Raw genomic sequence first — 13,365 nt, 5'->3', positions numbered from 1 at the left:
AAAAAATGACAAAAATGTATGATGTTGTGTGCGCGCGCACGCAGTGTATGTATATTTTTTAGTTTTTTCTAGCCACTATGACACAAGGAAGGTTGTTGTTGTTATTGTGGGGGGGGGGGGTTTGATGGCGCATAAGCTGCTTTGGCTATAATGCGCTGATACAAGGAAGGCTCGCCCAGTTTACGCCACGAAAAAGTGGGCCGCAACTAGGTACGAACCGTGGCCTATAATGACAATTATAGATAATGATCTTGAAAAAGTCGTAAAAATCAAAATGTATAATGCAAATCCACTACTTTTTCATATACTGTGCAATGAGCCGCCCTTTAATAAACACCGAAACGGTGTTTCATACTATCCATAGAGACGTTACTATTAGATTTAGGCAAGTGCAATTGCATCGTTTTTATACGTAAAAAACTACTTATACAATGATCATCTACCAAGGTAGATGAAGATGAATTGGCACCGTTTTAATTATATCTCATATTGTGAATACATTCACAACGAGTTGCCATGGTAATACACTACCTCGGACAAGTAACGCATCCCCAATGGGGAAGACTATTGTTACTTATTCTCGGCGGATAACCACTAACCAGACGGCACCGTTGTAAAGTTTATTGGCCCCTCTTCGATGGGTGGTAGTGGTGGTGATGATATCCGCCGAGAATAAGTAAACAATAGTCTTCGCCATTGGGAAAGTGTTACTTATTCGATGTAGTGCAATACCGTGGCAACTCGTTGTGCAGGTATTTACAATATGAAATAAAATTAAAACGATGTCAATTTATATACCTTGATAGCTGATCATTGTATAAGTAGTTTATTACGTATAAAATGATGCAATTGCTCTAACCCATGTCAGTAAATCCCTGCAGTCTAAAGCTCTTGCCAAAAATATCCTTTTGATTTAGGTAAGATTACCATTAGTATTTTTTATAAGATTTTTCATCTTTTTTATGTCTGCATTAAAGTTACGGCATACTAAGTGCTAAGTAAAACTAACAATATTTAAACAAATGAAGCGTTTTTTTACTTCGGTGTCAAAGATCATATGTTATTGTTTCAGGTGAACCAGATACCACTGCAGTTACTACAGACAAAGAAACAGGTGAGCTACTTTCTGGTTCCTTTCGATATCTACAGAACATAATTCCAATGTTATTTCGTTGATAAACTTATACTAAATACAGTATATGAAAATATGCATTTCAAATCATGCTGTTTTTTTAATGAACATCGTACTGACACGTTATACGAGGTGTGACAATAAAGTTCTTGGACTGGTGCTGTTCCGGTCATGTTCGATGAATTTGAAAATAAATGGAAGTTGTATGTTGCAGTTCAAACTTCCTCTAACAGATGGTGGTATAGATTTTGTCCAGTAGGCTGACAGGTTGCAAGTAACAACCAGTTTCATTAGAAGAGTTAATGTTCCATGTTGCGAACATAAGCAACGAACAAATGTCAAATTTGGCTTTAAATTGGGAAAAATGTGCAACGGAAACGTATGAAATGTTAAAAGTAGTTTATGACGATGAAACTTAATACTAATGAAAATTATAATATTAAATATTGGTGTAGATACACCATAGATCTTAAACGAAAACTACATTCAAGGTAGTACAATACATGGTAACTCGTTGTGAAGGATGATCACAATATGAGATACAACTAAAACGATGCCTTTCCACTACGAATGTAGTTTTCGTTTAAGAGCTATCTACGGTGTATCTACACCAATATTTAATAGTATAATTTTAAGTTCTTATAGTATTATGCTTTGTTGCATTTATATTTATTATAGTATTATCACGTACACCTTTGGCATCTCTCATATTGTAGAATTAACTTCACAACTAGGTTGTCATGATTGCAAAACTAGGGTACCTACCCATCCACCAAAGGAGGTCCAAATAGCCCTGAAACGGCATCGTCTGTGGGAGATTTTGATTAAGTCTTCGTTACAAGGCTGCAAGGGCAGGTCATGGGGTTTTGTCGATGATACACAGGAATTTTGCTAGCAGGGAAAAGGAGGTGATTAACCCTTTGTATAAGGCAATGGTCAGGCCACACCTTGAGTACAGGTCTGGAGGCCTCATCTTAGGAAGGATGTAGATTTGCTTCAGCGTGTACAGAGAAGGGCAACACGATTGGTGAGGGGATGAAGGGATCCTCTTACCAAGAGAGGCTTTTAAGTTCTGCAAATTGCAGCAGCTGGAGACTAGGCACCTGCAAGGTGATCTAATTGAGATGTATAAGGCCTTGCTTGAATGGGTTGAGCACACTGAATTCTGATGGGATTCTTCCACTTGCTCAGATTATGAACCCAAGGGGGCATAAATTGAAATTGAGGAAAGATAGTTGTAGAACAGATGTGCGGAAATTTGCCTTTAGCCAGCAGGTGTTTGATTGCTGGAACAAACTTCCATCTCTCGTTGTGGAAGTTGATAGCTTAAATAAATTGAAGAAGGAACTGGACAAACTTTTAGAGGGAATGGTTGTGTGAATTTTTTTTTTGGCTGATGCTACATAAGCTCATACGCTTGTTTTCTTGCATCACATGCCTCTATTACTATTACTGAGAATGGGTAACAACAGTCTTCCCTAATAGGGAAGATTGCCTATTCGGGGGATTCATAGTATTTGAGTTCAGTGAGTGTGAGGAATAACTGTCCCTTTCCTCCGTCGACGGAATTTCTTCTTCTTCCTCTCACTTTCCTACACTTTTTTCACTACTATCTTTTTTCACTTTCCTACACTTTTTTCTTTCCTAATTCTAATAGGGACAGTATGAGACCAGAGTATTTTATCCCATACCATTTTTCAAACGGTGTCGTCTGGGCGGTGGTGCCCACCGAGAATAAGTAACAATAGTCTTCGCTATTAGTAAAGTGTTACTTATTCGAGGCAGTGCAATACATGGTAGCTCATTGTGAAGGATGATCACAATATGAGATAACTAAAACGACACCTCTACACTATGAATGTAGTTTTCGTTTAAGAGCTAACTATGGTGCATCTTCACCAATATTTAATAGTATAATTTTAAGCTCTTATAGCATTATGGCTTGTTGCATTTATATTTATTGTAATATGTATATGGAGAACGTATAGGTGAAATATGTTACATATACACAAAGGATAATATACAAAAACTTGTTGTATACCTGCAATCTGGGTGACTTCTTCTGGGGTCAACCACCCAAATTGAAAGGGTAAGAGGTTCTCTGTTTTTGTAATTATTAATATGCACTAAGGCAAAATTGGTGCATATTAATCGTAACAGAAACCCCCTTATTGTTGTTTTTTCCTTTCAATTTGGGTGGTGGACCCTAGAAGTCACCCAGATTGTATGTATACAACGATAAGTTTTTGTATATTATCCTTTGTGTATATGTAACATACTTTTCCTATGCGTCCTCCGTAGATTTATCTGGGCATGTCTTAATATATTTTTCTTATTTTACTTCATCTTCCCTATAAACTAATAATATGGTATGTATATTACATTATTGGCGTAGTGTATCTACTGCCATTGCAATGGCACTAGCCCATAAATTCAGTACATTAATGATTATCAACCTTTGGTGAGCCAACATAATTGTATGGGGCTCCTTTCATGGTATGGCTTGGGCACATTAGTTGTTATCAATAAAACAATGAAATGTTGTGCAATATATCAGAACATCCTGGACATACTTCAGGGAAAGCCCATACCTGTATCAGCAAGACAACGCACCATGCCATACTGCTCGGGTCGTAACAGAGTGGTTTGAGGACATGGGTGTGGAAAAGTTGGACTGGCCAGCCCATTGTCTGTTCTGAACCCTGTCGAACATTTTTCAGATGTAATGGATCGTCGGGTACGTGCACGTCGAGATCGCCCAAAGAACAAGGCCGAATTGGCGGCTGCGTTAAAGGCCGAGTTGAGGAAATATCACCTGACATTTATAAAGAGCTGGTTGAGAGTATGCCGCGAAGATTGAAGGTCGTCATAAAAGCAAAAGGTTTCGGCACAAAATATTAAATAACACAAAAGCTGGGTTTTTTTTTTTTTTTTTTTTTGTCTAAAGGCAGGTGTCCGGATATTAATGGTAGGGCAGTGTATATATATTTCGATATGATTTAATTCTTTATTTCAATAAATTCATTTTATTAAAATTTTAAACTAAAACGTAATTTCATAAACAAGGTGCATTAATTATTACGTACTCTTAAAATTTTGACACTGCAGATAAACTTTTCTCAGCCTTAACAGCTGCAAATCTTTGGATCATTTCAACCCCGTCTAAATTTTTGGCAATGGCATTTTCAATTAAGATTGCCAAACCATTATTATTATTATTAGCCATAGGGTGCAAGGGAGCCTGAGGCTTATATTGCACCAGCCAAAAAAAATTGAGTTACCTTGAGAGAGAGAGAGAAACGTAGAAGGGAATCACCAAGAAAGAGAAGAATGATGATATTGAGCTCAGGACCCAGGGTGTGACAAGCCCATTCCATCCAACTGAACTTGTGTGATCCTAGAATGGAGATGAATTATGACCAACTTGTTTTAAAAAAAGAAATTCTTGTTTATACTCTGGCATAATCACCACGTCAGAGTAGTTTACAATAAATCATGAATACAGTCGTTAATCGTATTTAGCAGTCACGGACGAGAACCACTGCCCACTCAGAGCTTGTGCTATGGCCTACTTGTTCCTTACAACTCGGCTATGTCATCAAAAAGCTTAGTTTTGCAATGGTCACTGACGTTACAAAGTTCTTAGTACCACGAAACCATCTACTAATGATGTTGTCCTCAAATTTTTTGAGCATATGAATTGATTGATTGATTGATTTGCTGCTTTATGATGCATTGGCAGCATCAGGCATTATGCTCCAAGTTCAGGATTAATATAGAGGAAAATAATAGGTGACCAACAGATACAGCACCACGTCTGAAGTCACATAAACAAACAAAAACCTGTGCTCAATCAAGTACATAAATTAAAAACAAAGAATAAAGAAACAAAAGTATATCTATTGAAACAGAAGTTGAATATAAGCATATGTCAAAATATATCGATATATGTCGTATATCGAAATAGTTCCGGAAATATTAATTCTTCGTATAAATAGATTGATTTTTTTTATACTTTAATCACCTTACCCAGTAAGTCGATTAAATGACTAAAACAAACGATGTTCACGTATAAAATTTGCACACTGGGTAAATATGGGAACATGAATTTTATGACTTTCGGTTAAGAATAACTGTCATCGAAATAGTTTCGCAAATATTTTAATTCTTCGTATAAACAGATGACAGAGGTCTGTCTGATCACTATCGGTACACAGAATTTCTAAACCATAAAGCTGTTGCAGAGCTCAAATTGTATATAAATTGGAATTAATCGTTAAAGTTGAATTGATCATAACGCATAAAATTCGTTATGCTTTATAAAGCTATCCTTCTTCAAAGACTGGATTGCATTGTCTAAAATGTTATTATTATTAGCCATAGCAAGGAAGCCTGAGGCTTATGCTGAACCAACCAAAAAAAATTTTTTTAAATTACCCCAAGAGAGAAATAGAAGGGAATCACCAAGAAAAAGAATGATGATGATATCCATCTCAGGACCCTGGGTGTGCCAAGCCCATACTCATCAGATGCCAGCCTCTCTATCCTTCTGACCTCACTGCTCTGTTCATTATAAAAAAAAAAAAAAAAAAAAAGTTTTTCAGAGGCAATTCTTGATTGCTCAAATTCAAGTTCCAATTTACCTACCAACTTTTAACAAGGCATTTAGATTTATCATCTGTTCTGCAATTAATTATTATTAGTAGTGGCACATAATTCAAGAAAGCAAGCTTATAAAGAAAAAGAAAAAAAAAAAAAAAACGTATGTACTCTGTACGCCCGAAATATCTTTTATTTTATGTGAAAATATTCTTGGCTAGTACGAGGTTAAAGGGTCGGGCCTTCGTAGTCGTTACATCTGCAGTTGGAAATTCTAAGGGAACAAATAATGACACTCCCAGATAACTTTCTGGAGTGTCATTTTTCATACCATAATCGATGACAGATTTAACAAACAGCTCCAAATGTATTTTTTAGTAATTTTTGTTCAAATTCTTTATAGGAGTTATGGTCATGTTTGATGTTCTTGTAAACGATTTCATGCTTGACTACCATTGAAATTCGTGGAGCGTCTAGTCTACAATAGGCGTCAGCTGAAATTTGATTTTGTTTCATTTTAGATGATGTAATCGAAGCTGGTTGTTGCAGTATACTCTGTATAAGTAATCCTCAGGTAATTCATTTGAACTCAAATTTTCTGAATCAAAATCTTCAGGAAATTCTTGAACGTAATTTCGTGATGTTGATGGTCCAGCTTCTTGATGAGAAGGCTGATGTTGATAAAAATCTTGAGAAGCAGATTTTATTAAACTCTGCATTTTTTCCCCCCTGTTTTTGAACTCCTCCTTTTGTTGACGTGGGAGGCTTCTTCAGTGGCTTTGAAGCTTTTATTCTTGCATAATATTACTACCTGCTACTTACTCTACAGAATCAAAATTAGTGACTGAGTTAGCATCATTTTGGAAGTGATGTAATTTACGTCTCTTAATATGAACGAATCAGAACAATGTGTTTTATTCTCATGCCTGCTATTTACTCTACCAAATCAATGATTAGTTAGTGACTGAATTAGCATCATTGGCGCCATTTAGAAAGGGGCATCATTTGCATAATTTGTCAGAAAATTTCGTTAACAATTGGTTTTGCTTCAGTCCAAAAATGTACTAGGTGCTACCAAAGATGTTTTCGCATAAAAAAATAAGAAGAAAACCCTCACACATCACCTGTCCATCCCTCCAATAATTTGTCTAGTTCTTCTTTGAATTTATTCAAACTACTCACTTCCACAACAACAGGTGGCAGTTTGTTCCGACAATCAACAACCTTCTGGCTGAAGGCAAACCTCCGTGCATCTATCCTGCAACAATTACTTTCTCAATTTGAATTTATACCTTCTTATGAGTGTAGTCTGGGCAAGAGCAAGAATGTCATCCGCATTGCACTTGCTCAATCCATTCAAAGCCTTGCACACCTCCTTAGGTGTTTAAGGTTTCGAATAGATTGATGTGCCTAGTCTCCAGACACTGCAATTTACAGAAATGAAGCCTTTCTTGGCAGGACCACCCTTTCAATTCCTTCACCAATCTCGTTGCCCTTCTCTAACCTGTTCCAGCATTTAGCATTAGCATAGGATGCAAAAAAGAAAGCTTTAAACACCATCATCCAAAAAAAATCCCATTTCACTCATCCATTCGCTCTAAGAGTTTGTTCAGTTCTTTGAATTTAAGCTATCAACTTACACAATGATCGATGGAAGTTTGTTCCAACAATCAACCATCCACTGGCTAAAGGCAAATTTTTGCAAATCTATTTTACAACTGTTGTTTCTCAATTTGAATTTATGCCCCCTCAGGTGTGTAATCTGAGCATGAGGAAGAATTCTGTCAGCACAGAGCTTGCTCAACCTATTCAATGCCTTACACACCTCAAACAGGTCACCACACAGGTGCCTAATCTCTAGACAGTGAAATTTGCAGAACTAAGCCTTTCTTTGTTCCTCTCACCAATCTCGTTGACCTTCGCTATACTAGTTTCAGCAGATCTACATCCTTCCTAAAATGAAGCCCCAAGAAATGCATGCACTACTCAAGGTGTGGCCTGACCATTTCCTTATACAAGGGAATAATCACCTCCTTATCCCTGCTAGTAAAATTCCTGTATATCACTGACAAGACTCCATGACCTGCTCTGGCAGCCTGTCTGCACTGCTTAGAAAACATACCTGACTGCACAACTACCCCCAAAGTCTGTTTCATTCTCCACTACTACAGAGTTGGTAGGTTAGTCTGGGGTTGCTGCTATCCATATGCAGTACAGTACTTTACATTTGTCAATGTTAAACTTCAGTTGCCACTTCTCAGCCCTTCTGTCCAACGTTTTTTAGATCCTCTTGCAGTAGCATGCTTCATTAACAACCGTGCCAACCTTCGTATCATCTGCAAACTTGGACATTAAGCCTGATATACTTTCATCAATATCATTGATAAATACAGAACACAACAATGGATCCAACACTGAACTCTGGAGGACTCCACTAATAACGTTAGTCCACGAGAAGCAGTATCCATTGATTACCACACTCTTGTCTTCTTCCACTCAACCATCCCTTTATCCATAGCAGCAACTTGCCCTCTATGCCATAGTGCTCCAATTTTTATAGCAATCTTCCATGTGTAACAGTATAAAAAACCTTTCCTTAAATCCAAGTATATGATATCAAAATTAATTTTTGCATTCAGTTCCTTTGTGACCACATCGTAGTTTGGTTTGGTTTGGATTTTAGTGGCGCATTAGCAATTAAGCCACATTGTAGTATCCAATCAAATTGGTCAGACAAGTCTTCCCCTTAAACTCATGCTGTGTCAGAACTATAACTGCAGTATTGTCTAGATGATTCTGCAATGCTTCTTTAACCAATGACTCCGTTATTTTTCCCAGAACAGAAGTTAAACCAACAGGTCTGTAATTACTTGTGTCACCCTTACATCCTCCTTTGTGAACTGGGGATACATTTGCATATCTCTAGTCTCTGTGGGGACTGCCCTTGAATCCAGGGATGCTCTCATAATTATAGATAAGGGCTTGCTTACTTCCTTCACTGCCTCCTTTAATATAACTGGATGGATCCCAGGTACTTTCCTGATGTTTAACTTCATTTAAATCCCTGTTAAAGTTTGATAAACTTCTGGCTTCTACTTCCTCACAGAATTCCTCAGGCGTGAATGTAGATGCAAAATACTCATTCAGTTTGTCTGCTACATGAGCAGAATCATCGACAGTCGAACCTTCGATAAGTGGAAAATAACATTGAGACTTTATGGGCAAGCTGCTTCCATGCTGTCCAGTCTTCAACAGCTCCTTTCGTCCTTCATGCCAGTGTCATTCTTGGTGTTGAGCCAGAGTGTTCTTTGCCAACCTCTTCTCCTTGTTCCACTGACCTATCCAGTATTTATTGATTTTTCCAATGAACTGGATTGTATTACATGACCGAAACATGTCAATCGTAGCTTCGTGATTTTGGCTCCCAGTGATGTTTCTGACTTGATGCAATCCAAAAACCTCTCTGTTCATAACTTTTGCTGTCCATGGTATGCAAAGCAGCTTCATCTAGCACCAGAGTTCAAAAACGTCAATTTTTCTTCTGTCTGCTTTTTTCATTATTCAGGTTCTCAGCTCTTCTGTCCAACTTTTTTTAGATCCTCTTGCAGTAGCATGCTGTCATTAACAACCGTGATAACCTTCGTATCATCTGCAAACTTGGACATTAAGCCTGATATACTTTCATTAATATCATTGATAAATATAGAACACAACAATCGATCCAACACCGAACCCTAGAGGACTCCACTAATAACATTAGTCCACGAGAAGCATTAACCATTCTGATCTTCATTGTAAGGCTGACGTCTTTGCCTTTCCAGATCTTTTCTATGCTCATCATTGTGCTGCATCCAAGTGAAATTCTTTTAATTTCAGAGCCAGATTCTCTGCCCAGTCGATCTTAAATCCAAGAAAGATAAAATCTTGGACAGATTCAACGTCTTCATTGTTAATTTTAATTTCTCCTATCCCAGCTGTTGTCATAATTTTTGTTTTCTTGATGTTAAGCTGCAGTCCCGCTTTTTTGCTCTCATCTTTAATCATTAAAATCAATTGTATTGAATCTTCCTCATTTTCTGCCAGCAGAGTTTTATCATCTGCATATCTTAAATTATTGATGTTTCTGCCACCAATTTTCACTCCAATTTCTGACTCGTCCAAATACAATTTTTTCATAACTGATTCAGTATACAAATTAAATAGAAATGGAGATAAGATATAGCCCTGTCACACACCTTTTCTGATTCCAAACCAATCTGTATCTCCAAATGTTCTGACAGTTGCTTCTTCATTGGTGTACAATGATCTTATTAGCTCAATCAAGTATGCCTTTACCCCCAGTTCTATCAAAGAATTCCACAATTTTTCATGTTCAACACAATCAAATGCTTTGGTATAGTTGATGAAGCATTATACATCTTTCTGAAATTCTTGGGCTTTTACCATGATCCAAAGGATATTGGTGATGTGATCATGAGTACCTCTTCCTTTGCAGAAACCAGCTTGAACATCAGGCAGCTCTGTTTCTATAGATCCATGCTTGAATGATTTTCAATAGAATCTTGCCTGTGTGTGAATCAAGGCTATCATATGGTAGTTCGAGCAAGTTTGAGCATTTCCCTTCTTCGGGACTGTAATAAACACTGATCTCTTCCAGCCACATATTTCTTTTCCAGATCTCCCAGCACAAAGCTGTGATAGGAAAAAGTGTTAACATTTCTGTTGGTATTCTATCTATTCTAGGGGCTTTTCTTTTTGGTAGTTGTTGCAATGCCTATACTACCTCTTCCTCTAAAATATCCAGTTCTCGCTCATACTGCCCTTTCGCTTTGATTACAGACTAGTTTATATGTACCATAGGCTTGATAATTTATATGCATCCTATGTATTTTTCTTCTCTGTCACAAGTTTCATTAGTTCATCTGTTATCCATTTAGGCCTAAACCTTAAACAGTATTTCTTAGTTGGTGCGAAAAGCCTAGTAACTTCCAACATTAATTCCGAATGCTACCCAGTTAGAATTTGCTGTTGGTAACTTCAACAGTTGGTCCCACTGTATAGAATTTAAAAACAGTGAGACCACTGGAGTCACCTTTACAAAAACCCTTCCCTTCCCTTTACCCCTGATGGTAGTTACATTTTTAAGTAAATTCTACATCAGTATGGCCCATCATGTGTGGCCCATATTTTGGTATGCTGTGAGAATGGGCTCGAAATCACCAGACTCAATTCGAGTTGTGGTTTTTTTTTTTATGGCACAAAAATTTGATGAGGTGTAAAAACGCCTAATCAGAAATTGAATAATTGAGAACCTGATAATAAAAGTGTGATTTGTATTTTTGATGTATTAAGTACGTTGCAGAATAAGAAAAATGTGTACATATTTCAACTCATGTCTGCCTTACCGTAATACTTACTAGTTCTCATAAAGTGAGAGAAATATTTAGAAGGGGAGCTAGATTTTCAATATGAAAGCAATAAACTATATAACAGTTTTGCATGTGATTAGCCAAATCTTATTGAAAGTTGGAGATTTTTTATTATTATTATAAGCAAGAGAAATAAAAAGGAGCATAGGTTTTTGAATTTAATATATGTAAAGTTTTGTAATAAAATATTTAATTTTGCCTTTTTTTTTTTTTTATAACCCATAAGAACCACCAATGACAACAGTTCCAGAAGATGTTACAGGTAAGCAGCCCATATATATCACATTTTCATTAGCTGTATCTAAATAAATTTGAAAGAAGTCAAACCAAGCCTTTATAAACAATTAAAACTACTTAAGACAGAAATCAAAAATATAAAGAGAGAAACTAACAATATTAAAAGAAGTTATCAAAAAGGCAGGGAGCTAGTTAATAGGGTGCAGTTCCATAAGGATTTAAACATTGCATGGGACTATACTTATTTTCAATAAGTATACAGAACAGCAAAAGAGAAAGTTCTACAAAACATTATGGGCTATGAAACAAGTCCCAGAACTGACAGAATTACAATTAATAAAATGTTTAAAAGTCTATATCCTATTGTAATCTAAACTTAATTAGAAGCAAATAAAAATTCATCGCAGAAGAGTTTTTTTCCCAGTTAGAAGTTAACCAGAAATGATATTTTTTCCAACTGATGCTACTTCTTTCTCCACATTTCAGGAAGAAAATTTTCTTGCTTTAAAACTCCCAAGTGCAACGGCAAGAAATTGAAAGATTTCTTGCCAAACATATAAAATTCAAATATATATGTTGAACATATAATATTCAAAGCACTGATTTTTAACTTCCTGAATCAACGTTTAAAACTATAGGCAAAAGAAACTGAAGGTTGTAATTATGGGTAAAAGATTATAATGGAAGCACTAGTATTTAAGTTAAAATTCTGATGTGATCAAAATGATATTTGTCTGTGATCTAGTAGCATAAAAAGGAACTGAAAAATAATAAATTAAAATTCTATGAAGGTTTATTCAACCTTACACAAGTGCTTAAGAAGTTTAATTTTGTAAATTTACTTTTATTTTTAACCCCTAAGATCCACCCACGACAACTGTTCAGGAGGATACTACAGGTAAGAAATATTCAATATCTTTTAATGCTAGCCATACATATTTCATATTATATTACTTATATTTAAATAACCTGAAATTTATAATATAAAAGTTTTAAAAGTGTTAAAAGTCCTGCATCTTTTCTGTTTACAATATTTTTTTATTTTCATAGTTCCTATAAATTAAGACCTTGTTTATATTCCTTGCTTATTGGTGCGTTAAGAAGTAGCTTTTTTTTTTTTAGTACCAAAATTGCATTATCGGTCCCTAATGAAGGTACATATAAATACGAGAGAGATTTACATTTACAGGGCCCACATTAATGTTAAAGCTACTGCTTTATGCAATTAACTGAATAAATTCAGCTAAAAATTGCTATTTAAAAAATTTGACCAAATTCAAGCTTAATAAATATCTGATAATTTGAATTCACTTTTCTCTGTATATTTTTACAGAATTAAACACTAGCAAAAACACAGTATTGCCTCTTTTGGTACATCGGTTAACTCCATCTGCATTGCAAGCTACTTTTATTTTAATTTTTGGTCTTCTTCAGTTAGTTTGCAAATCTTTTATCCAACTGTATCACTGAAGGGGGGGGTGGAGAAAGAGGGAGATTGCTTTGTTCACAAATGTTGCGTCTAAAACCCTTCGGCATACACTTCCACTGAACAGATTTATTAATTCTTCAGCAGTTCAATATGCTTTTTCACAAAAACTTCTTACTCGAAAAAGACATCATGAGCATGGACAGACTGAAAATTCCCAAAGTATTTCTAATAAAATATGAATATAAACACGTTCTGATTAAGTTATGTAAAATTATTTTTCAACTATTTTTAAAAACTGTGTCAAATATAGCAATAACAGACTTACAACTATCAACTGTTAACTAATATTTATTTTGTTTATACTTTTTTTTTCTTCCCCACAGATTCAGCTACAACAGTTGTTACTGAAGATGATGAAACAAGTAAGCTATCCACAGCTCTTTTAAATAAAGATCAATTTACCTCTCAGAATCAGTTTAGACTGTCAGTATAGAGTTCTAAAAATCATGAGCTTTTTTTTTTTAATTTGTTTTTCTCCC

General features: G+C 35.8%; 2 protein-coding genes across 2 annotated transcripts in view; one reads left to right on the top strand and one right to left on the bottom strand.

Moving 5' to 3' along the window:
• The window catches only part of LOC150085897 (uncharacterized), a 32,330-nt gene extending 19,011 nt beyond the window's left edge, over window positions 1-13,319 (top strand). Inside the window, exons 3-6 of the mRNA XM_090374733.1 lie at window positions 1,073-1,114; window positions 11,387-11,422; window positions 12,260-12,295; window positions 13,210-13,319. Of these exons, the coding sequence (XP_090230859.1) occupies window positions 1,073-1,114; window positions 11,387-11,422; window positions 12,260-12,295; window positions 13,210-13,319 (224 nt within the window). The remainder of the gene's footprint in view (window positions 1-1,072; window positions 1,115-11,386; window positions 11,423-12,259; window positions 12,296-13,209) is intronic.
• Window positions 1-13,365, bottom strand: part of LOC150085895 (immunomodulatory peroxidase-like) — a 312,395-nt gene that overhangs the window by 104,494 nt on the left and 194,536 nt on the right. The gene's annotated exons all lie outside the window — the stretch shown is intronic.

Source organism: Mastigoproctus giganteus, chromosome 5 (genome assembly GCF_048544385.1).
Source record: "Mastigoproctus giganteus isolate SK-2022 chromosome 5, ASM4854438v1, whole genome shotgun sequence".
NCBI classification, from domain to species: domain Eukaryota; kingdom Metazoa; phylum Arthropoda; class Arachnida; order Uropygi; family Thelyphonidae; genus Mastigoproctus; species Mastigoproctus giganteus.
Note: the sequence above shows the minus strand (reverse complement) of the source record. Positions and strands in the feature narration are given on the sequence as shown.